This window comes from Lepidochelys olivacea (assembly GCF_965140295.1).
Source record: "Lepidochelys olivacea isolate rLepOli2 genome assembly, chromosome: 12".
Taxonomy (NCBI): domain Eukaryota; kingdom Metazoa; phylum Chordata; order Testudines; family Cheloniidae; genus Lepidochelys; species Lepidochelys olivacea.
This window is the reverse complement of record NC_140422.1, coordinates 34,851,994-34,879,989: the sequence shown is the minus strand read 5'-3', so window position 1 is coordinate 34,879,989 and position 27,996 is coordinate 34,851,994. Positions and strand designations below refer to the sequence as shown.

Here is a 27,996-nt window from a genome sequence, read left to right as displayed (position 1 = left end):
GACCACTCTGCCTGCTGGCTCTGTTCTTGTGAACCACAGGGCATTACAAGCTGCAGGAGTTCTTCCTATAAGCTTCCTAGGTGAGGCAGGCAGAATGGAGCGAGGTATGGTGAACGTAATCCTCCATATGTGCCTCCAAAGACACAATGGGCTAGACCTGCAGTGGCTGTAAATTTGCATAACTCCATAGATTGCATGCAGCTTTGCACCAGCTAAGGATCTGGCCTTTGACATATTTTCAGTGCTAGTCACATAGAAACTCATTGCATTCAATGTCAAGAAAGTAGCCGAAGCGCAACCTACATTATCGTTGAGAAGTCATCATCCACCAGTATCATGTTGGCAGCCTCCTTGCTGACATCTGTGCCTGCTTGTCCCATTGCTATCCCAATATCAGCAGATTTTAGGGCCACTGCATCATTGACCCCATCCCCTGTCATTCCCACAATGGCACCAGTGCTTTGCAAAGCCTGTGGAAATGGAGAGATGAATAAATTCAATGCCACTAGGATGGGCTCTTAATGTGAAAATAAACTATGTCCAGTGACAACGTTTGTAATTTATATTCCATTGCAGGAGGAGGGTTGCACATCTCAGATGGGAATATGGACTTTAGCAGCCCAGAGCTGCACAAAGTACCATGGGTAGTGCAGAGAGAAACAACTGAGATATTCTACTCAGTTAGGGGCTGGATTCCAGAAGTGCACAGCCCCCATTATTTCAGCTGACATCAATAGGAGCAGTGGATACTTCCACTTTCGTAGATATTAAGTTGCCCATGTAATCATAGCTCTATTGTATTGACTCCTTTCAAAGAGCCCAGTCCTATTCAGCAGGAGACCCACCAGCGACATGGGCTGGAACAGGATCAGTGCCCCAGTTTGGGTTTCCATTTCATATAACAGTGTTGGGAGGCAATCTGTACCTTTATGATTTTTAGCTTGTGCTTTGGACTTGTTCTGAAGAAAACAGACACCTGGATGATGAAAAGGAAAAAAAAGAAAAAAAAAGCCATGAGAATGATGCTATTTTAAGTGGAATCCTATAGCACTATTGGAAACAGTTTAAACAGCATTACATTTTTGACTGCAGATGATAACTCTGACTCTGCCACATGGTCCAGCTCTTCTCCAGACATGGCTTTCAGTTTCCCATTGCTGAGTCCAATTCTCTGTCCTGCATAGAAAACCCAACGTAAGAGCAGTCCATTATCACCAGGAGTGGCTAATTATTTTCTGATTTGAAACAAAAGACCCCATTTAAGAGGGTCACAGAAAATGACTATGAGCTGGTGTCACCTACGGAGGCATGGGACAAAAATTCTCTTTCTAGGTCTCTAACGCGTCAATCATGCACTTCTTACTCATTGGGAATTTTGCATGAGTGAAGAGTTAGATGAACAGAACTGGGTGCAATATTAAGATGCATTTCCACAGAGGGTAATTTAGTTTTGCACTGGAATAACCTTCAGAGAGAACAGGATACTTCATGTCTTTCCATTTGCAGAGTCGCTTTCTAATCGTTTTCTTTGGGTGAAAACAAGGCGGTGTTTAAAAGCCTCTGCCATGGACTTCGCAATGGAATCATCTCCTGAACATACAGGAAGCAGAAAAGAATCACACTTGGCTAAGTATGATGTCACTGGGCCAGACCCTCAGCTGCTGTCAATCAGCAAATTTCCAGTGATTATAGTTAGAGCAATGAAAATTGACACCATCTGAGGATTTGTTCTTCCAGTTTATGCTGCTTGCATGGTTTATTTCTAATGGCGATTTGAAAACCCTAAATGTAATAATTGGATATACAGAGATGTTTGCATGTGATGTTAAAAGAGACATTAATCCCAGCGATGACATTTTTCTCATTCGTTTAAGGGTATCAGCAGTAACTTTACATCCTCTATATTGCCGCTCCAGTGCGTTTTATCTTGCTGGAAATGGATCCATACTGCTTCTGTAATTAGATCACTACAGTTAACTAGATTTGTTTCAGTGAACCAGCAAAATGACCTCATCACACATTAAGTGGCGGGGACATTTGTGTGGCTTGTCGGAAAAGGTGTGTTGTCCCTTTAAGGGCAACTAGAGAGCCAGTTACCTGCTACATGAAGGTAGTTCCGTACCAGGTCAGCATGGGGGTGCTGACCCATGCTCCCCACCAGGTAACTGGAAGAGAAGGGGACTATTTCTGCCCACATCTGAGCAGTACAAGACCTATTTTCACCTGGGCCAAGCCGAGCAGCACGCACCCTCCCACCCATGGAAGTACTCGAAATACCAGGTTTTGTCACAACCTGCCATGGGAGCATTATGCTAGTCATTCTTTTCTTGCGGGACCGGGAAGGAATTTTTCCATCATTGCCAGATTGGGCAAGGGGAGGTGGGTTTCTTTGCTTTCCCCACAGTGGGCTGAGAGTTTAGTGGGGGGCAAAAAATGAAAGGGGAGTTAGGCTATGATATCACAACTCACTATGTAAGCTTGGAGTGGATGTTCAGTGCAGGTATTCCAATGGGAATGGATACAACGATCTGATCAAATGGATTGGAAAAGGATTTAAAGGAGGTATTCTTTAAAGGATTGGGAACAATGGGAGTTCAGGGCTCCTAGGACTGGTATGGCAAGAAGCCAATGCTGTCCTCCTTTATAGCCCCCCTCTTTAACTCTTGTTCAAGGGGTGTGAGGTCCCAGTAGCAGGTTGGTTGGGGCCCAGGATGGGTACAGGGGAGGGCTCCCAGCAGCCCCCCAGGTATATGTAAATGGAATTATCCGCACTGTACAATTTTATCTGCCAGGTACTCCCAGACATTTAGGAATAAAGTTGCAACCTAATTAAACCACACCCAGTGTCTCCTGTCCTTCTTCTGACATAGCCGGACATAGTGAACTACTATATAATGTCACATCTGGAACTCAAGGAATCTACTGCAACAAATCATTAATGATCTGGATGATGGGCTGGATTCCACCCTCAGCAAGTTCACGGATGACACTAAGCTGGAGCAGAGGTAGATATGCTGGAGGGTAGGGATAGGGTACAGAGTGACCTAGACAAACTGGAGGATTGGGCTAAAAGAAATCGGATGAGGTTCAGTGAGGACAAGTGCAGAGTCCTGCACTTACGATGGAAGAATCCCATGCACTGCTACTGGCTGGAGACCAACTGGCTAAGCGGCCTGGGGATTACAGTGAATGAGAAGCTGGATATGAGTCAGCAGTGTGCCCTTGTTGCCAAGAAGGCTAACGTCATATTGGGCTGCATTAGTAGGAGCATTGCCAGCAGATCGAGGGAAGTGATTATTTCCCTCTATTCGGCACTGGTGAGGCCACATCTGAGTATTGCGTCCAGTTTTGGGCCCCCCATTACAGAAAGGATGTGGACAAATTGGAGGGAGTCCAACGGAGGGCAATGAAAATTATTAGGGGGCTGGGGCACATGACTTATGAGGAGAGGCTGAGGGAACTGGGCTTATTTAGTCTGCAGAAAAGAAGAGTGAGCGGGGATTTGATAGCAGCCTTCAACTACCTGAAAGGGGGTTCCAAAGAGGATGGAGCTAGGCTGTTGTCAGTGGTAGCAGATGACAGAACAAGGAGCAATGGTCTCAAGTGTCAGTGGGGGAGGTTTAGGTTGGATATTAGGAAAAACTGTTTCACTAAGAGGGTGGTGAAGTACTGGAATGGGTTACCTAGGGAGGTGGTGGAATCTCCATGCTTAGAGGTTTTTAAGGCCCGGCTTGACAAAGCCCTGGCTGGGATGACTAAGTTGGGGTTGGTCCTGATTTGAGCAGGGGGTTGGGCTAGATGACGTCCTGAGGTCTCTTCCATCCCTAATATTCTATGATTCTATGAAATGAAAAGAAAGGTAAATGGGCTACGTTTATCTTATGAAGGTCAATAAAATATATAAGATTTGGTGTTGGTCTGACAGACAGATAATGCAAAATGTGGGAAAACAGCTAATTGTTACCGATAGCCATGGCAGTTTCCAAGGCATCTCCAGTTATCATCTTCACGGATATACCAGACTCAAAGAGGAGTTGAACTGCTTCTTTAACTCCGGCTCTTGGGGGGTCAATTATTCCAACCAGCCCTAAAAATGTTAGTGTGCCAAGTTCTGGACCTGAAGCTAGAGCAAGTACTAAAGAGAGCAAGCGGGGGGGGGGGGCGGGGGGGGGGGAGAGAGGGGGAGAAAGGACCAAGTTATTCCACATTAGTTTCCATATAAGAATCCATATTACATTTAGTTTGACATTTTCAAAGATTCTTAATCAGACTTCCACTTTTGCAGCTGAAAATCAGGTAGTTAGGCCATGTCTAGTCACAAATTTATCTGGGCTTAATTGGACCTGTTTACTTATACCAGTGCAACTTTTGTGTGTGGATTCTCTTCTCTTGGTTTAAAACTCGGTTTCTTGGTTCAGGTTGAGTCTCTACATTTACCAACATTGGTAAAAGAGTGCCTATACACCGAGGTGCACCAATTTAATTAAACTTCTGCATAGACCAGGCTGATTGACTGGAGCTAAACCAAAATAAGCCACACTTAAATTAAAATAAATGCCTACCCAGAGGCTTGCATCAGTTGAACTAAATCAGTTAAAAATCATACCTTTAGTTAAGCCCACGCAACTTTCCAGGTAGACAAGGCCGCAAACATTTAGATGCTGTAATTTGCGTCTAAAAATCTAATTCTACAGTTCTTGAATTTACTGCATTGATTTACAGGTGTAACTTTCAGAATACTTCATCAGATGTGTGTATGAAAAAGTGTTTTAAATGATCTTTCTAACCCATCACAAGCTCCACATCAGCTGCTTAGGCCAATCACTTTTCTGCAGGGTAGTAATTAAAGATTCATACTGTGAGATCATGGTGATGGTCCCGTGTCATTTGCTTTTTGTAACTTGTGAAATTTATAAATATTCAAAAATACATATAAATGTATATACAAGAGAAGGCCAAGGGGTGGGATGGACCTGATAACAGTCTTCAAACCTCTAAAAGATTGCTATAAAGACAATGGTGGTCAATTGTTCTCCATGGCCACTGTAGGACAAGAAGTAATTGGCTTTGTTTGAAGCAGGGAAGATCTAGGTTAGAGATTAGGAAAAAACTTTCTATCAGATAGTTAAGTACTGGAATAAGGCTCTAAAGGAGGCTGTGGAATCCCTGTCATTGGAGGTTTTTAAGAACAGGTTAGACAAACACCTGGCAGGGATGGTCTAGATATACTTGGTCCTGCCGCACCACAGGGAGATAGACTAGATGACCTCTTGAGGCTCCTTCCACATTTCTCTGATTCTGTATAGTCTGTCTGTGGGACATACGTTGACATGAAGTAAGAGTCAAACTGAGGGCTAGATATTTCCCTAATATTAAAAAAATCAACCAACTTCACTTGTAAAAACTCGATGCTGAAATATAGGGTTGGATCCTATTCCCAGTGAAATCGATGGGAGGGATTTCAAATGGGGCAGCAGCAGGCCCACAGGACTAAATCCTGAAATCCTCACACTGACTATGCTGAGTCTTTGCAAAGGCAAGATTCCCATTGGCTTCCATGTATCACTTCCAAATGTGCTTTTTGTTGCTGTTGAAATAGCTTCTCTGACCAAAACCCGGCTCCAGAACAGACTATGCAAGATACAGTGTTCAGTTTGTTAGTGACAGCATTAACCTATGTCTCAGACAATTGGAATTGTTCGTGGAGGAAAACTGTTCACACTCTCCAGTGGTTGCATACAGTTCCTTTGCATTTCACAGATATAAAACACCAATAAAGAAAGATTTTTATGAGAAAATGAGCAGTCAACACACAAGGCTTTTGGAAACAGAGGGGAAATATAAAAATATAAAAAAAAATATAAAAAACCAGGCCTGATCCTGCTGCTGTTACTCATATAAGTAATGACAATAACTGACACTATATTTTCTAACAATCCCCCCAAACACTCCTTAGTGTTAAATAGAACAAGTATTCTTGAGCTTATTTTACATGGGAGATCTGAAGCAGGTAGGTGCTGTGACTTGACTCAAGACACAGAGAGTCACTACCAGAGTTGGGCCTGGAAATCAGGAATTCCTGGCTCCCAATCTGTGCTGATTTCCCTAAAACACCCGGCTCTTCCTTGGGACGACTAACACGAGTAAGGGCCAAGTGACCAATCCTTTTATGTTCCATTATGCAAGAACAATTTTCACCTGATGCTTTTTACAGTGGCCCAGATCCTCTCCTGGCCAGTACTTTTAGAGACAGCAAGGACACTGGCAGATGCCTGGTTATTGCTAGATGGAGAAGAATTCCATGGGGTGAAAATGGGGGGTTGTTCTCACTGAAAAGTACTTTGCTGCTGCTATATAAAGACTCATCCCACTCCTGCAACTTGTGCATGAGGCACTAGAGAAGCAAAGAGTTGTTATTAATTATTATTATTACTATTATTCGAAAACATACAGTTAGGATAACCTGTAAGCTTAAAGGATGCAATACTAACTGACCCCGCAGGCCTAGAGATCCCATTCTTCTCTCTTCCTGGATGTAGGAGGCTTTCTGCTGTGGTGTGAGAGACAGTGGGATGCCACCATTGTTGTACATGGTACAATACTGAATAACTTCTTCAAAGGCTCCCTTCATAAAATAAACATCTTCCTGCCCCTTTAAAATAAGGAGACAAGCTACGTCATTAAAAATATTGACAGTTAAACGCTTTGCATCCGAGATGTGCAGGTTCCCTTGTGTATGCCATTATCTATCCCATAAAACACATGGACACATGCCTCTTATAGAATGCAGCATTTATGTGGAATGAATCTGAGTGACCCTGGTAGTGAAAAAGTGTTTATTTGTTTTTTTTAAATAGAGAATAAAATTAACTCAGACAATTAAAGCAGGCAGGGAAACAAAGGAGGCAGTTTCTCGGAAATGTTGTCCATTTTTTCCCATTGAAATTTTGGTGCAAAAAATCATTAACACTTTTATTTTATTTATTTTTTTACTAGTTTTACAGCTGTTTGCAAAACAGGATGAATTTTTCTCAAACATTTACGCTGAAATCTCGTCCTGGTTTTTTCAGTGCTATCCACAATGTCAAAGCAAAATGTCTTTGAAATGGTGGCTTTTGAAAATTATGATGTAATTTATGAAAGCACCATCTACCTGTGTCTGAAACCCTTTGTATGGCTGTTGCCTAAGCCCTGGTCTACACTAGGACTTTAGGTCGAATTTAGCAGCGTTAAATCGATTTAAACCTGCACCCGTCCACACAATGAAGCCCTTTATTTCGACTTAAAGGGCTCTTAAAATCGATTTCCTTACTCCACTCCTGACAAGTGGATTAGCACTTAAATCGACGTTGCTGGCTCGAATTTGGGGTACTGTGGACACAATTCGATGGTATTGGCCTCCGGGAGCTATCCCAGAGTGCTCCATTCTGACCGCTCTGGACAGCACTCTCAACTCAGATGCACTGGCCAGGCAGACAGGAAAAGAACCGCAAACTTTTGAATCTTATTTCCTGTTTGGCCAGCGTGGCAAGCTGCAGGTGACCATGCAGAGCTCATCAGCGCAGGTGACCATGATGGAGTCCCAGAATCGCAAAAGAGCTCCAGCATGGACCAAACGGGAGGTATGGGATCTGATCGCTGTATGGGGAGAGGAATCCGTGCTATCAGAACTCCGTTCCAGTTTTCGAAATGCCAAAACCTTTGTGAAAATCTCCCAGGGCATGAAGGACAGAGGCCATAACAGGGACCCAAAGCAGTGCCGCGTGAAACTGAAGGAGCTGAGGCAAGCCTACCAGAAAACCAGAGAGGCGAACAGCCGCTCTGGGTCAGAGCCCCAAACATGCCGCTTCTATGATGAGCTGCATGCCATTTTAGGGGGTTCAGCCACCACTACCCCAGCCGTGTTGTTTGACTCTTTCAATGGAGATGGAGGCAATACGGAAGTAGGTTTTGGGGACGAAGAAGATGATGATGAGGAGGAGGTTGTAGATAGCTCACAGCAAGCAAGCGGAGAAACCGGTTTTCCCGACAGCCAGAAACTGTTTCTCACCCTAGACCTGGAGCCAGTACCCCCCGAACCCACCCAACGCTGCCTCCTGGACCCAGCAGGCGGAGAAGGGACCTCTGGTGAGTGTACCTTTTAAAATGCTATACATGGTTTAAAAGCAAGCATGTGAAAGGATTACTTTGCCCTGGCATTTGCGGTTCTCCTAGATGTAGTCCTAAAGCCTTTGCAAAAGGTTTCTGGGGAGGGCAGCCTTATTTCGTCCTTCATGGTAGGACACTTTACCACTCCAGGCCAGTAACACGTACTCGGGAATCACTGTAGAACAAAGCATTGCAGTGTATGTTTGCTGGCATTCAACCAAAATCCGTTCTTTATCTCTCTGTGTTATCCTCAGGAGAGTGAGATATAATTCATGGTCACCTGGTTGAAATAGAGTGCTTTTCTTCAGGGGACACTCAGAGGAGCCCATTCCTGCTGGGCTGTTTGCCTGTGGCTAAACAGAAATGTTCCCCGCTGTTAGCCACAGGGAGGGGGGAAAGTTGAGGGGGTAGTCACGCGGTGGGAGGAGGCAAAATGCGACCTTGTAACGAAAGCACATGTGCTATGTATGTAATGTTAACAGCAAGGTTTACCCTGAAAGAGTGTAGCGACTGTTTTATAAAATGTGTCTTTTTAAATACCGCTGTCCCTTTTTTTTTCTCCACCAGCTGCATGTGTTTCAATGATCACAGGATCTTCTCCTTCGCAGAGGCGAGTGAAGCTTAGAAAGAAAAAAAAAAACGCACTCGCGATGAAATGTTCTCCGAGCTCATGCTGTCCTCCCACACTGACAGAGCACAGACGAATGCGTGGAGGCAAATAATGTCAGAGTGCAGGAAAGCACAAAATGACCGGGAGGAGAGGTGGAGGGCTGAAGAGAGTAAGTGGCGGGCTGAAGACAGGGCTGAAGCTCAAATGTGGCGGCAGCGTGATGAGAGGAGGCAGGATTCAATGCTGAGGCTGCTGTAGGACCAAACCAGTATGCTCCAGTGTATGCTTGAGCTGCAGCAAAGGCAGCTGGAGCACAGATTGCCACTGCTGCCCCTCTGTAACCAACCACCCTCCTCCCCAAGTTCCATAGCCTACACACCCAGACGCCCAAGAGCGCGGTGTGGGGGCCTCCGGCCAACCAGCCACTCCACCACAGAGGATTGCCCCAAAAAAAGAAGGCTGTCATTCAATAAATTTTAAAGTTGTAAACTTTTAAAGTGCTGTGCTTAAAGTGCTGTGTGGCATTTTCCTTCCCTCCTCCACCACCCCTCCTGGGCTACCTTGGTAGTCATCTCCCTATTTGTGTGATGAATGAATAACGAATGCATGACTGTGAAGCAGCAATGACTTTATTGCCTCTGCAAGCAATGATTAAAGGGAGGAGGGGAGGGTGGTTAGCTTACAGGGAAGTAGAGTGAACCAAGGGGCGGGGGGTTTCATCAAGGAGAAACAAACAGAACTTTCACACCGTAGCCTGGCCAGTCATGAAACTGGTTTTCAAAGCTTCTCTGATGCATACCGCGCCCTCCTGTGCTCTTCTAACCGCCCTGGTGTCTGGCTGCGCGTAACCAGCAGCTAGGCGATTTGCCTCAACCTCCCACCCCGCCATAAACGTCTCCCCCTTACTCTCACAGATATTGTGGAGCACACAGCAAGCAGTAATAACAGTGGGAATATTGGTTTCGCTGAGGTCTAAGCGAGTCAGTAAACTGCGCCAGCGCGCCTTTAAACGTCCAAATGCACATTCTACCACCATTCTGCACTTGCTCAGCCTGTAGTTGAACAGCTCCTGACTACTGTCCAGGCTGCCTGTGTACGGCTTCATGAGCCATGGCATTAAGGGGTAGGCTGGGTCCCCAAGGATACATATAGGCATTTCAACATCCCTAACAGTTATTTTCTGGTCTGGGAATAAAGTCCCTTCCTGCTGCTTTTGAAACAGACCAGAGTTCCTGAAGATGCGAGCATCATGCACCTTTCCCGGCCATCCCACATTGATGTTGGTGAAACGTCCCTTGCGATCCACCAGAGCTTGCAGCACTATCGAAAAGTACCCCTTGCGGTTTATGTACTCGGCGGCTTGGTGCTCCGGTGCCAAGATAGGGATATGGGTTCCGTCTATAGCCCCACCACAGTTAGGGAATCCCATTGCAGCAAAGCCATCCACTATGACCTGCACATTTCCCAGGGTCACTACCCTTGATATCAGCAGATCTTCGATTGCGTGAGCTACTTGCATCACAGCAGCCCCCACAGTAGATTTGCCCACTCCAAATTGATTCCCAACTGACCGGTAGCTGTCTGGCGTTGCAAGCTTCCACAGGGCTATCGCCACTCGCTTCTCAACTGTGAGGGCTGCTCTCATCTTGGTATTCATGCGCCTCAGGGCAGGGGAAAGCAAGTCACAAAGTTCCATGAAAGTGCCCTTACGCATGCAAAAGTTTCGCAGCCACTGGGAATCGTCCCAGACCTGCAACACTATGCGGTCCCACCAGTCTGTGCTTGTTTCCCGAGCCCAGAATCGGCGTTCCACAGCATGAACCTGCCCCATTAGCACCATGATGCATGCATTGGCAGGGCCCATGCTTTCAGAGAAATCTGTGTCCATGTCCTGATCACTCATGGGACCGCGCTGATGTCGCTTCCTCGCCCGGTATCGCGTTGCCATGTTCTGGTGCTGCATATACTGCTGGATAATGCGTGTGGTGGTTAATGTGCTCCTAATTGCCAAAGTGAGCTGAGCGGCCTCCATGCTTGCCTTGGTATGGCGTCTGCACAGAAAAAAGGCGCGGAACGATTGTCTGCCGTTGCTCTGACGGAGGGAGGGGCGACTGATGACACGGCTTACAGGGTTGGCTTCAGGGAGCTAAAATCAACAAAGGGTGTGCCTGTACATCAAGGAGTATTTCAGGCAGGACTGCACGGAGGGTTCCAATAAGAAATGGTGCACCTAAGTTATTGTTGTTATTGGAACAAGGAGGTTAGCCTGGCCTCTGATTGATACATGGCTAGATTTACCTCGCTGCACCTTCTCTGTAAGTGACTGAAGTGTGATCTAGAAGAATGAGTTCCCTAGACAGGGGAGGGGGGGAAGCAAATGAGTACAAAACAAATCTGGTCTATTTCTTGTTTTGATCAACTCCATCTATCTTTTACATCTTTGGCTGGCAGCAGACGGTGCAGAAGGACTGCATGCCATCCACATCTCATGGCTGCTTGGCAGAAGATGGTACAGTACGACTGCTAGCAGTCCGTATCGCCTGCCTGCTCACCATAAGACGGTTCAATAGGACTGACTGCAGGACTAAAGAGAATGACCTGCTCAAGTCACTCCAAATTTAGTCCCTGCGCCCATGTCTGCCCAGGCGCTCCTGATCGACCTCACAGAGGCGACCAGGAGCACCTCAGACATGACGATGACGGCTACCAGTCGTACTGTACCGTCTGCTGCCACAAGGCAAGGGGTTGCTGCTATTGTGTAGCAATGCCGTACTGCGTCTGCCAGCACCCAGGAGACATAGGGTGACGGTTACCTGAGCGGGCTCCATGCTTGCCGTGGTATGGCGTCTGCACAGGTAACTCAGGAAAAAAGGCGCGAAATGATTGTCTGCCCTTGCTTTCACGGGGGGAGGGAGGGAACGGGGGCCTGACGATATGTACCCAGAACCACCCGCGACAATGTTTTAGCCCCATCAGGCATTGGGATCTCAACCCAGAATTCCAATGGGCAGCGGAGACTGCGGGAACTGTGGGATAGCTACCCACAGTGCAACGCTCCGGAAGTCGACGCTTGCCTCGGTACTGTGGAAGTGCTCCGCCGAGTTAATGCACTTAATGCACTTAGAGCATTTTCTGTGGGGACACACACACTCGAATATATAAAACCGATTTCTAAAAAACCGACTTCTATAAATTCGACCTAATTTCGTAGTGTAGACATACCCTAAGAAACTTCATTTCATTTCCATGGATATTCACATACAAGATAGGAAACATGAAACCAGTCTATATAATTATTGTTGTACCTGATTTTTCAGCATGCATTTTACTGCCATCCACTTTTGCTCCGAGCTAAATGGAATTTCCTTCTTTCTTATATAAATATCTTTTATATCATCACTTAATTCCATCTAAAATAAGGAAATTAAAACTATTACTGAAATACGAAACAATGCCAGTTTTTGCACATGCTCTGTATAGCACTTTTACGTACAGTGAGTTACCAACATTAAACAATGATCACGTCTTTATGCAGGACAGAGAAGCAAAGAGAGAGATTAAGGCCCACAGTTTCAGAAGCTTTTGCTTATCTGAGCTGCCTAATTTGATATACCTTAAGCCTGTGTGGAGGTTTGTCTAAAAGCTCTGTGCTAAGAATTATTTTGGGGAAGTTCTATGGCTACGCAGAAGGTCAGACCAGAAGATCCCAATGGTCCCTTCTGGCCTTGGAATTTATGAAAAGCCCAGTTTTCAGAAGTGATGAGTAGCCATGATGCTCATTGACTTCATCTGCAGTTGTGGGTGTTCAACTCTGAAATTCAGGGCCTTCATGTCTTAATCTGGGCACTCAGAAATTAATGGACATTTATGAACATTTAGGCCTATGTAACTTTCCCAAGTCTGTGTCAAAGCTCAGAATAGAACCCAAAATTCCTGACTCCCGGTCTTGTTCTTTAATTACAGGACCATCATTCTGTTGATTCATACACATTCCACCCTTCGAAAAAGAGGAAGATTGCAAAGAATGGGCAGTGGTTTCATTTATTTCCTATAGCCTCAGCTCAGAAAGGAACTAAACTCCAAAAAGCCCCCTCAGAGTGTTCCTCTAGGGAGCTGACAACTTGAAAACTAATTCAGTTGAAAAATACATTCTGTCCAAATTGTGACACATTGATTCATATTGATTCATATTTAACATGCTGAATATCATGTAGTCAAATAAGCCATGCCCTGCACTGATGTTGCTATATTCCAAAGGTTCCATTTTGGGGGGTGTTTCCTGTCACTCTGGGGGTTTCGACCGCTTTGTAAAAAAAAAAAAAAAAATCACTCGGCTCTGGTACTTTTCCAAATCGCAATGGTAGCATTCACACAGGTGAAAGTGACTACATGAGGTGCAATGCAGTGCTAAATCAGGCCCATTGTTTGTGGTGGACAGTATTTTGCACTCTACACAGGAAGGTCAAAAGAACAATCAAAGAGTTCTTTGTTTTTCACAACTGTAGGAAAAAAAGGTAAGGAAGTAACAGATGACAAAACTACAAGAAAACTCTCTGCCATGACTTCTAATTTGGCTTGTGTATGTTCATTTGTCTGCTGTTTCCTTACTGGTGTCTGCAGAACAATGGAAAGGAGTCTGATTTCAACCCAAAAGAAATCCATTGTGCAGTGTAACTACACAAACCAGCCAAGTAAAACCATTATTGCTATAGCATGGAAATGCTCTGTGAAGGTGTTTGCCTGTGGCAGCAGGCATAGATGTGTGTGGCCGCGCGCACACGTGTGAGCTGGGGTAGAGGGGACAAAGATTCTTGCAAGAAGGACCAAAAAGAAGCAAGAAGAATCTGAAGTCAGTCTGTTCAATTACTGACTGCAATAGATAATGTCCAGTGAATTCAGCTTATTTTGCAAGTTTCTGCGTTACTAAAGGACCATATTCTCTTTCTCCCCAGCTCATATAAGGAGCTATTAACTACCTACACAGAACCTGACCCTAGCTTGAAGAAATCTGCAAAAGACAAACAAATATAAGAAACCCTACCTTCATCGCAAGAGCAATAAGGGCTCCCTCCGTTGGCTGGCCCATCACAGTATTTTTTCTGATAATAGCATTATTAGCTACACAGCCAGCCTAAAAGTGATATATTTGCATACATTATTTTTATATGAAATATTATACGTTACATATCTCCCTCTAATTAACTGGTAAGATATTGCAGAGCTAGAATGGCTGCTTTGTGACAGCTTCCTGTTCATGTCAAGGTGAGCTAAACTAAGGAGGTGGGATCCAGATCCAGGATAGGTTAAAACCCAAGGTCAGAATTTGGCATCAAGGTTGAATCTGAGGGCTAAGGGTCAAGTTCAGTGGCACAGCCATCGCGTAATATTTTGGATCAAAATACCAGCAATTTCAAAAGATGGCTCTTGTACTTTTCCACCAGTTTGAGGAGCTTCCAAATCAGTAGAACTGGTAAAAATATTGAATGTTGGGGTATGTAAGGGTTAAGTGAAGACCTGGGTAACCGCTAGCAGGGTATTAGGGAGGAAGGCACAGGCAGGCACCGTCTCTTTGCTTGATTCTCCCTTCCCTTCTCCATGTTAAGGATTGATAAGTGATGTAGCTGCATAAGGAATGTGGGGATCTAAAGGATACCTTTTGGGTAAAGCAGGGTTATCTCCCTCTCCCGTCCTGTCCCAGCTACATAAATGAGCTCAGGCTCCCTTCCCTGCAAACTGCTGATTAGGGGAAACTTGTGGCTACAATTACTGCAGAGAAATGCATCTTCAAAGTAAAAATGTCTGTAGGATATGTTTAGTGTTGTAAACAGTAAATAGGGGCAGGAATAATTATATTCCTGATATGGGTGTTCATATTACTCAATAAGGGTTTTGGAGGCATTGTAGTAAATGTAGGTATTTATATACTAACTTAGATAAAAGGAGTGTGCTGTAATTAATTCAGTGGTTACTTGACAATTGGGTCGAGGGGAACAAGTATCGCAATAAAGAAGCCCATCTACTCAATCTGCCCCGGGTCCGCCTGTCCCTCTTCTAACATTTAATCTTTCAAATTCTGAAAAATGAACATGCAAATGTTGAACTATATTTTCATGATTTCCCTCTCTTTGAATCAGCTCTACAAATCCGACCTGGAAAGACTAGTCCCTTCTAATTGTGGCTCTAACATGCAATATAAATCTGAGGGGTGGGTTTGGATCAACCCGTTCCCAAAACTGAAAGGCGATTAAATCTGAGGTTCCAGTTCAGGCTATTTGCATATGCAAGTATCTGATTTCCACATACAATTGCATGTGCAAAATTAGTGGTAAAAATTGCACATGAGTGTCTATGAAAATCAGATCCCCAGTACCTTCTGAAATCAGTGAAGATTCTGCCTAACCAGCGGGCTGTATTTTGGAATTGCAGCTACTCTACACAACAAAAACTAATAAAGTCAGTTGCTCCTTGTTCTATGCATCACCACTGCATAAACTCTTATCCAAAATTGCAAAGCATTTCTGCAAGCCAATGTTTCTGGCTTCTCCCTAGATATTTTGATGATTGTCACCTGCTATAAACCACTGTCATGTCTGATATAGTAACTGCACAAAACCCTTCTCTAGGTCCTCTTGCTATAGCAAGGACATGTTCAATTAGAGCCAATAAAAGTGCAGTTTCAGTAACATTCATCATACAAGGAGAGCATCATAAATTATAATTGAGTGAAAATGGAGTAGTTTGATTAATATTTTCTACTTACCTCCACTAGCTTTCCTACTGAGACATTGGAAAATTCCTTAATAACTTCCTTTGATGGTAACAGACACACACTTCCTTTCCCACTGTATCCAACCCCGCTCACCTGGGGGAAAATATATTTGGAAGGTGCATACATAAAATTTCTCAGTGTCTAGCTGAAATATATGACAATCAATATTTTCTCCTTATACAGCACAACATCTCTGGGGACATTTATGATCTATTTTCAAGGCATGCTGGGATTAATGTGTTTTGCTGGGAGCAATATTTATAGCTAAGGTGGCAAATACTGTAATAATCAAAGTGCAGTACTATCTAGGGATGAGAAAACTCACTTTGCCATCTTTCAATCCTATTGATCATCATGGGCTTTAAAGTTTGGGTACAGTTCAATCAACGGGCCAAATTCTTAGTTAGGTGCAGCTACATTAGATTTGCCAGCTGGAATACAATATACTAACCTATGCTCCTGTTTTATGATTATTGATTGCTGAAGGTGTGATTCTCCACTGTCTTTTATGGTAGAAGTTTACACCCACTATGCACTGGTGTGATGACAACAACATGCAAGGCCATAGCTAATCAGGCCCCATGGCTATTTAAAAAAAAAAAAAAAAAAGCATCAAGTCAACCTGCTAGTAAATGTTTGAAAATGTTTCTGCTAGAAATGCCAACAGCAGCATTAGCACTGCTGGCAGGACCATCTAAATATTCTATGCTATGTTTATGCTCATGATATTGCTGGGAGCTTTGTGTGCAAAGCATATGTGATTTCATCAACCACGCTCTTTCAAGTACAGCACGCTCACTTGGCATGAGCAGCTTCTGTGACTTTGGGGCCTCATTCGGCATTCCTTCAATACCCCACACTCCCATTCATGTCAGCGGGAATTTCAGATGCACAAGGAATAAGCCCGTAGTCTAATATAAATACACATACATTTAGAACATCTTATATAGGAATTGACCATGCAAAGAACTGAGACTGATGGACGTCCAGGACTGGACCTATGCTAAATTAAATGTGAGCAATCTCTTAGAATCATAGAATCATAGAATATCAGGGTTGGAAGGGACCCCTGAAGGTCATCTAGTCCAACCCCCTGCTCGAAGCAGGACCAATTCCCAGTTAAATCATCCCAGCCAGGGCTTTGTCAAGCCTGACCTTAAAAACCTCTAAGGACGGAGATTCTACCACCTCCCTAGGTAACGCATTCCAGTGTTTCACCACCCTCTTAGTGAAAAAGTTTTTCCTAATATCCAATCTAAACCTCCCCCACTGCAACTTGAGACCATTACTCCTCGTTCTGTCATCTGCTACCATTGAGAACAGTCTAGAGCCATCCTCTTTGGAACCCCCTTTCAGATAGTTGAAAGCAGCTATCAAATCCCCCCTCATTCTTCTCTTCTGCAGACTAAACAATGCCAGCTCCCTCAGCCTCTCCTCATAAGTCATGTGTTCTAGACCCCTAATCATTTTTGTTGCCCTTCGCTGGACTCTCTCCAATTTATCCACATCCCTCCTGTAGTGTGGGGCCCAAAACTGGACACAGTACTCCAGATGAGGCCTCACCAATGTCGAATAGAGGGGAACGATCACGTCCCTCGATCTGCTCGCTATGCTCCTACTTATACATCCCAAAATGCCATTGGCCTTCTTGGCAACAAGGGCACACTGCTGACTCATATCCAGCTTCTCGTCCACTGTAACTCCTAGGTCCTTTTCCGCAGAACTGCTGCCTAGCCATTCGGTCCCTAGTCTGTAGCGGTGCATTGGATTCTTCCATCCTAAGTGCAGGACCCTGCACTTATCCTTATTGAACCTCATCAGATTTCTTTTGGCCCAATCCTCCAATTTGTCTAGGTCCTTCTGTATCCTATCCCTCCCCTCCAGCGTATCTACCACTCCTCCCAGTTTAGTATCATCCGCAAATTTGCTGAGAGTGCAATCCACACCATCCTCCAGATCATTTATGAAGATATTGAACAAAACCGGCCCCAGGACCGACCCTTGGGGCACTCCACTTGATACCGGCTGCCAACTAGACATGGAGCCATTGATCATTACCCGTTGAGCCCGACAATCTAGCCAGCTTTCTACCCACCTTATAGTGCATTCATCCAGCCCATACTTCCTTAACTTGCTGACAAGAATACTGTGGGAGACCGTGTCAAAAGCTTTGCTAAATTCAAGAAACAATACATCCACTGCTTTCCCTTCATCCACAGAACCAGTAATCTCATCATAAAAGGCGATTAGATTAGTCAGGCATGACCTTCTTGTGGGCTTGAATGATGAAGTCAGTATAATTTCATGGACCATACCTCTGCCTGGAATCCATCGGAGGTTACTAGCTGAGTTACTGTCATCTCATTGGCTGTCAAAGTCCCTGTCTTATCTGAACAGATGACATTACAGCAACCTGATGGGAGGAAAAAATTTTATCAGAACTAATGCAACGTGTAAATGAACAACTAGATTAGATGCCATAGAAATGTTATAACATGTTACTTGTATGTTACAAACATGAGCCATTACTGGGCAAAGACCTATGTGAGAGAAAGAACAAAATACAAAAAGCTGGGTGAATTTTCTAACCCCTCATTAAGGGCTACAGAGAAAACCAGTGCAAACATGTTTGTGCCTCTCCAGTGTCTTGATAAGGCACTGTACTACCATGTATATGATTTGGGTTTGGGAGCTGGGAGGAGATAGCTATTGGAAGGAAGGTTCCATCACTCTTGAACATCACATGTTGCATGGTTCAGAGAAGGCATTAATTTCTGAGGAAGCGATCAGAAGCAGCAAGATCATGTGCTAATGCAGCAGTTACCGACCAGCTGGGAGGAAATATGGGAATAAAAGACAAAAACCCCAACAGATGGTGAGACAATGGGTGCCCAGGCACCCAAAGACTCACTCAGCAGTTCTTCATTCTCTTGGACGATGGTGCAAGGGGGATCCCAATGGCACCTATTTTTGTTTTGGGTCAAGATGGGTTCGGTGGCCTGCTAAACCCAGGGTTGTGAGTTCAATCCTTGAGGGGGCCATTTAGGGATCTGGGGCAAAAATTGGGGATTGTTTCTGCTTTGAGCAGGGGGTTGGACTAGATGACCTCCTGAGGTCCCTTCCAACCCTGATATTCTATTCTATTCTATTCTATTCTAAGTCCCTGCTCCACCACAAACCTTTTATGGGACCTTGGGCCAGTCATTTAGCCTCACAGGATTTGTCTACACTGCAATAAAACACCCACAGCTGGCCCGAATCCGCTAACTCAGGCTTGCAGAACCTGGGCTATAAAATTGCAAGGTAGACGTCTGAGCTCAGACAGCTACTTAACAATTTTGTAGCCCCACCGCCCAAGCCCCTCGAGTCCGTGTCAGGTGACTCGGCCCAGCTGCGGGCGTTTTGGTGCAGTATAGACACACCCTCTGTGTCTCCATTCCCTATTTGTACAATGGGATAAAAGCTGTTCCCTACCTCACAGGGGTGCTGTGAAGATAACTACATTGAAGATGCTGAGGTGCTTAGTTATGACAATAATGGGGGCCATAAGAGTCCCTAGGGCAGATAGAGAGGCAATTCCACATTCAAACTCTGCTTGGAAATAATAAAACATTTCAATACAAATGCAATACAATTCAACACAACACAAATTCTGGACCTGATTCTCATTTACACTAATGCCTCTTTGCACTGCACTGACAACGTAAAGCAGATTTAGAGTGGGAGTGAATTAGCCTGATGCCCATTTTAAGGCCAGTTTACACTGCTACAGCAGTACAAAGAGGCTTTCATGTAAAGGAAAATCAGGTCCTCTAATTTTAGTCACTTAAATGGACGGAATCATTTCCCCAGAAGGTGGCAAAATGGGTTTAGCTCAGATATGGTGATGATGATGAGGGCCATACAAGAACCCAGACAGAAGAAAGGAGATTGGCCTGTGATTAAGTTAATTGCAATTTTGAAGGATTAGTGCAGAGCAAATCATTATCTTTCATTAGTCTGAATTTAATTATTCGCAGAATTAAATAAAAAGTTGAATGAAGGACAAATATGCTCTTTACAAAAGTTTTGTGGACTTGTGTTGTTAACAAGTAGGAGAATGTTGCTCCTTGTAATGCTTGGACATTCTTCCAAAGTTCCTAGTTATTGGATGAAAAGGCCCATTCAGGGCTGGCACTTTTAGAATCCAATCAATTCTTTATGGGGTTGGGGCAGGCAGCTCCACATGTCCTGGCGTTAGAGTCAGTGCAGATAAAATGGAGATAAGGGTGAGAGGACTCTGTTGCTGCTTAGCAAACAGGGACCCTGATCCTGGAGTCCTAACAAGGGCACAAAGGAACACGACTGCTTTCAATATCAGGGAGATAAACACCAGGGAGAGAGAAGAGCTATTTAAGCTAAGGACAATGTTGGTGGAAGAACAAATGGGGCTAAACTGGCCATGAATAAAAATTTAGGCTGGAAATTAGAAGGTTTCTTACCATCAGAGGAGTGAGGTACTGGAACAGCCTTTAAATGCAAGTAGAGGGGGCAAACCACCTAACTCATTTTAAAATGGGATTATGAGACAGGGTTGCCTGTGATAGTCGGGGACTGGACTCAGAGAGCCAGGAGATCCCTTCCAGTCCCATGTTCCATGTTCCTCAGTCAATGGGAGTTATATCTGTGTCATAAATGCAGGGTAAGGCTCCACAGTAGCCATGTGAAGCTGCATGATGCTGCCTTGTGGTCCTAGATGTAGTTAAATGCACTCCATCATCAGAATGGAGAGTGGTGCTCAATATCGGACATCTCCATTTCCCTTCATGCAATGCTCCATACTAACCCATAGGGCCAGGGAGCCTACTAGGAGACAGTGATTTTGGGTGTGCCATTGTGAAGAGGCGGCAGAGGAATATCAGTGAGGTGGGCAGGTAGACAGGGAAGAACAGCAGTTGAGTTGGCCTATACCATTGTGCCAGTTGCTCTATTGCAGGGGCAGCAGCTGCTTTCCAGCCAGGTACAGAACAGGAGAAGCATATGGACCAACAAAGTGGGAAGTAAGTGAAGAGGCAAGGCCTGGGTGCAGGGGCAAGATAGGCAGGTCTTAGTAGGAGAGAAGGGCTGGTCAAGGACAGCCAATTCCAAGGAAAGAAAGGGTGACAACAGCGCATTAGCCATTTGATCTCGGCTGTGTTCCTGGTATGCCACTTTAGTGGCCATTGGGACTAAAGGAAGAGGATGAATAACATGGTGAGGGGTGAAGAGAGATAATTTTTAAGAATTTGGGTTATTGGGTTGCTCCAGCCCTTGGTTCAAGTCATAACACCAGATAACCCTGGGTTATCTAAGCAAGCTAGTAGCCAATTTGGTTGCAGATTTGTATAGATTGGACAGATGAATACATGGCTTTGTTTTTGGATGTGACCACCATCAGCCTTACCTAGAGTTTCTACTATGGGTAGCTTCTTCACAATCACTCTTTTCTTGGCCATCCTTAGAACGCCCAGCACCAGCGTCACCGTGACAACAATAGGTAGCCCCTCTGGGATGGCAGCCACGGCCAGGCTGGGTTGCAGTATAGCAAAAGAACAGGTTTCTAGTTACAATGGGTCACACCACAAGGCGCTGCACCCACGCATACACTCGAACATTGCAAATAAGCATTTCCAGAAGGCATGAATGTCCTCTTGAATGTGATGGTCTGGAATGGAAATCTCGTGACTGTTGAATATTAACAGCTCAAATTCCCAATACATAATGCAATATAAATATGTACAATAATCCTCTGCATGTCCTTCTCCATTTAAAAGAGTCTGGAGAGTGAGCACAATTTTGAACATTGCCAGGGATAGTTCATTTCCTTACATCTGGGAATTTGAGATTTTTAATCTCTGAAGATGAAGGTTCAACCTTGCTTGGCAGCATGGTTCAATCATACCCACTGACCTCCTCTCCTAGATGATTCAAAGCTATTCTCAGAGAGTTAATTCTATTCTGAGTAGCCTGGACTCCCAAAGGATCTCTTGGTGCCATAGGCTACGTCTACACTACAGCCAGGATCGATGCTCTGAGATCGATCCACCAGCGATGGATTTAGTGGGTCTAGTGAAGACCCGCCAAATGGATAGCAGATCACTCTCCAGTCGACCCCTGTGCTCTACCCCCGACGAGAAGAGTAAGGTAAATCAACAGGAGAGTTTCTCCCATCAACCCCTTGCGGTGTAGACCCTGCGGTAACTCGACCTAAGATATGTTGACTCCAGCTACATCATTCACGTAGCTGGAGTTGTGTAGCATAGGTCAACTTACCGCGGTAATGTAGACATAGCCCTAGTAAACCAGACTGGCATCTGGCACTATGCATAGTTATTCCAGAGAAAATACTGACAATCATTTTATAACCCTCTGTTGTTCTGTAGCCAGGTATGAATGGGTCATAAAGGATATCTGCTGTTACAAGGCAATAAATGTTTATATTAAGCATAAAAATTAACTCAGGATTAAAACATCAGTTAAGGCAAACATTTTCAAAAGTGACTACCGATTTCAATTGCCTGAATTTCCGGGTGTCAAATTTCAGACAACTTGGGCGGGCTCAGTTTCCTGGGGTGATTAGTACTAAAGCTGGCCAGAAAACAACAATTCCATTTTCCAGAAAATGTTGAAACTTTGAAATTTGTTTTCATTCTGATAAAGAGTGAAACTGAGACCTTTGGGAAAAAAAATCACAAAAAAATGCGAGCAAGAGACCCCAGGATAGCCAATAAACTGGTGGTCAGAACACTGGCTTGGGATGTAGTAGACCCAGATTCAGCCCAAACTGGAGCCAGTTGGAGCTTTGTTTCTCAGCACCTTTGAAATTCTGAGTCAAGAATTGCTGACAAACTTTTTTCTCCTTTGTCATCAGTGTCCCCCTAGCCATTGTGAGTATGAAACCAAACTACTTTAGTTCCTTCCATGTTGACCTTCATCCATATTTTTATTTCCACACAGTGCTAGATAATGAGTAATCTTAGAGCTATGGCAACACTTAAGGATCCATTTTCCAAATATTACTCAAACAGTTGGTTTATAGTATTTGACTAAGGGGTTGTGCATGTATTTCTATATGTCAGGCACAGATGTAACATTCCTGGCTTTATAAACAAGTTAGAGAAGGGCTAATAATTTGCAGATATAATATTCCTCTTAATTTAAAGCATAGAGATAAGAATAGAAAAATGGCCATACTGAGTCAGACCTATCATCTATCTAGGCCAGTATCCTGTCTCTGACAGTGGCTAGTGTCAGATGCTTCAGAGGGAATGAACAGAAGAGGGCAATTTTGAGTGGTTCATCCCCTGTCATCCAGTCCCATCTTCTGGCAGTTGGAGGTTTAGGGACAACCAGAACACAGGGTTGTATCCCTGACCATCTTGGCTAAATAGCCATTTATGGACATATCCTCCATGAACTTATCTAATTCTTTGTTGAACCCAGTTATACTTTTGGCCTTCACAACATCCCTGGCAATGAGTTCCACAGGTTGACTGTACATTGTGTGAAGAAGTGCTTTCTTGTGTTTGTTTTAAAATTGCTGCCTACTAAGACTTTGCAGTACTTTTATGGCAGGGATCAAGGAAGGCTATGCTTATGTGGATGTCTTCCAAGGCACTGCTCAGTGGAAATATGTTCATGGCAGAATTCAGACATTAGTGAAATAATGTACCTAAATGCACCAGTCTGTTTCCCCCCCAAAAATAAAATAAAATAAAATCTCCAGCCTTCTTTTGTTCCTTCATTTCCCATTAAATGAATAGTAAGGTCAGATTCCATATTCACTGTAATCAACAGTAGAACTCCCATTGGCTTCTGTTGTGCAGAACCAAGCCCCATATTAAGAGACTAACACAAGTACTGAGTTTTTTTTTTCCCCCACAGAAAAAAGTCCCCTCCATTGTCTCAAGCAACCTCTTAGCGGAACGTGTTTCACTGTAATAATAAAAGAGTTCTTTCCAATCCTCACCTCACTCCAATAGTGAACATACCGAGAAGATGCTTTCCTTGCAACCAGCCAATCAGCATTATTAAACCTAGGAGAAGGGGGAAAAAGCCAGTTAAAAAATGGAAGTTAAGGATCTGTGAGGGATTTCAAGATATCTTTCATCTCAAGTCATCGCAGGCTGGACACTCAAAAACTGAGGCACTCCACGTGAAAGGGCCCTTTTGAAAAAGTTGCTCCAGGGACACCGGAATGGATCATAGTTTATGCAGAGCATTCGGGCCAACTCACCAATTATGCAAAAGGAGAAAAGGGTAAGTTGTTTCCCCAGTTTATCCATGCTTTTCTGGAGAGGTGTTTTAGGGGTCTGGAAATGTGAAGAGAAAAAAACAAAATTGGTTTCTGTTATGTAAAATGGGGTGTGTGAGTAGAATCAGTAACAATAAATACAGCCATAATTATTACCACTGAAGCAACCCTAAACTGAGATTGGGGGCTTATTGTGCAGGCATTGTACACCATATACACAGTGAGAGAAAAACGTCCATTAAAGAGTTTATAATCTCAAAAGACAAGACAGAAGCATTAGTCAGTTCACAGATGGGGACCTGAGGCATAGAGAGAATAAGTAACATGCTCAAAGTCTTCAAAGTTTGTGGCAGAGCTGGGACTTGAACCCAGCTCTCTTAAATCCTACTGCAATGCCTGAAGCTCATGACCACCCTACCTACAAACAGCCATTTGACCTCCAGTATTTGTGTAACAATGCGGAGACTCGGGTCCCGTGGCGGTACCACACAGCACTGTACCCACAAAACAAACAGAATTCTTGTCCCTTACCTCTTCCGCTTGCATCAATTTAAACACCTCTCCAAACTGTGAGTTTTCACCAGTTCCGATAACTATCCCCTGGATTAGGAAAATAGCAATGAGCATCATGCAAAATACTGACCTTACTTAAAAGATTCTCTAGCTATTATCTAGAGGTGGATGATATGGAGAGTATATAGGACTCACTTTTCCCTTCCCATATCGCACCAGTGTTCCCATGAAAACAACATTACTCAGCGTTGTTAGGTCTCCAGCTTCCAGTAAGGGATCATCAGTCTTACTGCAAGGCTCAGCTTCTCCAGTAAAACTGGATTCATCCACCAACAGGTCTGTAACCTAATTAAAAATGTAACTATGTGGAGTCTTTATCACAACATAGACTAGCAAACCGATGTTATCATTTATGTGTGAGCTGGTGTTTACCTCTATCAGTCTGATATCTGCAGGAACCCTGTCTCCAATAGAAAGACACACAATGTCTCCTGGGACCAAGTCTCGGGCGAGAAGATGCTGCAGTTTTCCTTTCCTTATGCTGCATTACATTGAGAAAATGATACTATTTAAATAGGCCAAACAGCATGCTAGGCAAATATAAGGACCAGGTCCTTGCCCCAGAGATGATCCAATCTAAATAAGAGTTTATCATCTAACTAAGAATGAGGAAAGGAGATTATATTCCTACCCTGAATTTAGTTTTAATGCACAAACAGATGGGTGGATTATGGAAGCTTTAGATTTCAGTAATAATGTACATTTAACCTGAATATCCTGAATTGGAGTGCTTTCCCCGCAGTTTGAACTTTAAAGACTGCTTACAGGCCGATGAAAAAGACCATCATACTTGGCAAGCTGTTTAAAGGTAGAATTACCGTTGGTGTTTTTCCATGTTGCTGTGCTAAATGTTCACCTTTGAAAAGATTAGGTGCCTACTCTGTGAAATTCATTGGAGGAAACAGGCAAAGGTAACCGGAGTATTTGTAAGGTACAAAGTTCTAAGACCTTTGAAGTAGAAAAGGCCAGGCCTCGTTTTTGACACAATAATTATTACCTCAACATGAACCATTTATTTGTATTCGTCATGATAGAGCTGATTTTCAAGGATACAAGTGTGACGTTACACTCCATATGCTTTATGAATGTGAAAATGATGTAACTGGAATATGCTTTATGCAAAAGGTCTCTTGTAAGGTGTCATTACAAAGGTTATAACCTACTGAATATATTCATCCTATTTGTATGAATGTATCATTCTTGTATCTGAAGCTAGTAATATGAAGTATAACTCTGAGCTCCTATTGTAATTATGCAAAGAGTTGACCATTAATGGTGGTTTAAAATCTTGATGGCTCCCATTGACTAGGACAATTGGTTGTAAAAGCTTTGTTTACTTGCAAACCTCCTAGGGTACGTGCGGGCCAGCCCTGGAGAAATGGAGACTAAGGGTATCATAGGACATGTGAACATGTCACATGATGCTGGAATCCATTTTAAACCTGGTGCTTTTCCATTTAGAAGGAGGGGTGGGGACCCAGAGAGACAAAAGATTCCTGCCTTGTGCCAAAGCTATAAAAGGGGGTGGAACAGAACAAAGGTGGCTGCCAGTCATGAGAAATCCCCTAGTTACCACCTGAGCTGGAACTAACAAGGATTGTACCAGGATTGGGCCCAGACTAGGAAGGCGTCTAGTCTGTGAAAGAAGCATATTGGAACACCTCCAAGGGTGAGATTTACCTGTAATCAGTTTCTTAATGTATTAGGCTTAGGCTTGCGTGTTTTGTTTTATTTTGCTTGGTAAGTTACTTTGTTCTGTCTGTTATTACTTGGAACCACTTAAATCCTACTTTTTATAATTAATAAAATCACTTTTGTTTATTGATAAACCCAGAGTCAGTGATTAATACCTGGGGGAGCAAACAGCTGTGCATATCTCTCTACCAGTGCTATAGAGGGCAGACAATTTATGAGTTTACCCTGTATAAAGCTTTATACAGAGTAAAACGGATTTATCTGGGATTTGGATCCCATTGAGAACTGGGTGTCTGGGTGCTGGAGATAGGTGACTTGCTGAGCAGTTTTTGGTTAAAGTCTGCAGCTTTCGGGGGCATGGCCCAGACTGGGTCTGTGTTGCAGCAGCCTAACAACACAGTGTCTGGCTCAACAAGCTGGCAGGGAAAATGGGCTCAGAGGAAATCTCAGCACATCAGGCGACAGTCCCAAGGGGGTCTCTGTGACCGAACCCATCACAACAAGTAGTAAAAGGCTTTTTGTAATCTAGAAAGTTGATCCTTAACACTAAAGCAGTCAGACCAATAAGATTTGATACACTATACAACATAACGGACACAAATACAGTCAAACTGTATCATATGCAGAGAAACATTTTTAAATTCAGCATGTGCAATGAATGCATGTATTGACATATGGTTAATTTATGCCCAAACATCCTGCATGTAAATTGGGTATTTGCACATGCACATCAGTAGACAGGTGTCAACTTGGTTGTATGCAAATCCCTAATATGCACACCAATGGGCCAGGACCTTCAGTCCATTAGAGTTGCTTTTTGTGGATCTCCCAGGGTAAAGGTACCCTAATGCCAGAGAATATGGCCAGTGGGGGATTCCCCCTGTACTGGGGAATCATCAGATAGTGTAAACTTGCTGTAGTGACTCCTTTGCCAGTCTCTCCAGCTTCCAGTTTAGGGGGGCTGTATCCAAGGAAAAGGGGACATGTCTGGGCCATCCTTACACTTCAGGAATTTCCAGATGATGGATTTATCCTTTGGCGGGGGGTCGCTGGCAGCTGGTACTACTCAGAGCAGCCTTCAGTACATATGAATTACAGACAGCAGTGGTGCAAAGATGATACAGGGGGGATTAGTTCAAGGATTCAGTCACAAGGCCAAAAAACCAAAAGGAAATGGAAATAAGATAGATCTGTATAAAATAGAATGAGAAATCCTACTCTCCCCTCTTCCCCCCCGGGGCATGTTAGTGGGGGCTGGGAAGCCTAATAAATATGGTAGGATCATTTCTCAGTCTATCAAGCACAAATTCCAACCTGGGATTGATGGTTATTTCCATATGCTCACTGGCAAAAAAAATTTTATTGCACAGCTCAGAAACCAATATTTGACTTGCAGGTGTAGCTAGACTCTCAATCTTATTGACTGAAGCTAGCTCATCCCTTGGATCATGTATAAGGCACCTTTGGCTACACACATATAAACCCCATGCTAACCACCGGGGCTCGAACCCCAGGAATGTAAGCAGCGACACACGAACTTCAGCCATCTCTGCTAAAGGAGAATTCCTGCAACTGCGAACACCAGGGCAAGTCATAAGAGGGAGATATATGAAGTGGGCTGTAGCCCACGAAAGCTTATACTCAAATAAATTTGTTAGTCTCTAAGGTGCCACAAGTACTCCTGTTCTTATTACCAACTGGACACCCATCCAAAGACAGTTATCTGCAATTCATTACATGCACAAGCATCAGAATTGTTGCCTTCATTATCTGGCTTCTTCCCCACAACCAGAACTAAAAGAAAATGAATAGCTCTGCATGACTTACCAGTTACATTCTGGGGGGACTAGTTTGTTGAGCTCTTCCAAAGATTTTTCAGAGCGATACTCCTTATGAGAGAGCAGCATAAAACTAAGTTACAAAAGCAGG

At 43.9% G+C, this 27,996-nt stretch overlaps 1 protein-coding gene across 3 annotated transcripts in view; it reads right to left on the bottom strand.

The window, feature by feature from the left end:
• ATP2C2 (ATPase secretory pathway Ca2+ transporting 2) overlaps positions 1-27,996 on the bottom strand; it is a 49,754-nt gene that overhangs the window by 5,137 nt on the left and 16,621 nt on the right. For 2 of the 3 annotated variants that reach the window (XM_084644597.1, XM_084644598.1), the window contains 16 exons: positions 27,895-27,956; positions 24,745-24,853; positions 24,508-24,657; positions 24,331-24,399; positions 23,782-23,857; positions 23,515-23,581; positions 20,950-21,074; positions 17,843-17,940; positions 15,519-15,620; positions 13,800-13,889; positions 12,064-12,168; positions 6,496-6,652; positions 3,965-4,135; positions 1,079-1,176; positions 926-976; positions 304-470 (listed from right to left, as the gene is read on the bottom strand). In XM_084644597.1, the coding sequence (XP_084500723.1) occupies positions 304-470; positions 926-976; positions 1,079-1,176; positions 3,965-4,135; positions 6,496-6,652; positions 12,064-12,168; positions 13,800-13,889; positions 15,519-15,620; positions 17,843-17,940; positions 20,950-21,074; positions 23,515-23,581; positions 23,782-23,857; positions 24,331-24,399; positions 24,508-24,657; positions 24,745-24,853; positions 27,895-27,956 (1,697 nt within the window). The remainder of the gene's footprint in view (positions 1-303; positions 471-925; positions 977-1,078; positions 1,177-3,964; positions 4,136-6,495; positions 6,653-12,063; positions 12,169-13,799; positions 13,890-15,518; positions 15,621-17,842; positions 17,941-20,949; positions 21,075-23,514; positions 23,582-23,781; positions 23,858-24,330; positions 24,400-24,507; positions 24,658-24,744; positions 24,854-27,894; positions 27,957-27,996) is intronic. The other variant, XM_084644599.1, reaches the window with a different exon arrangement.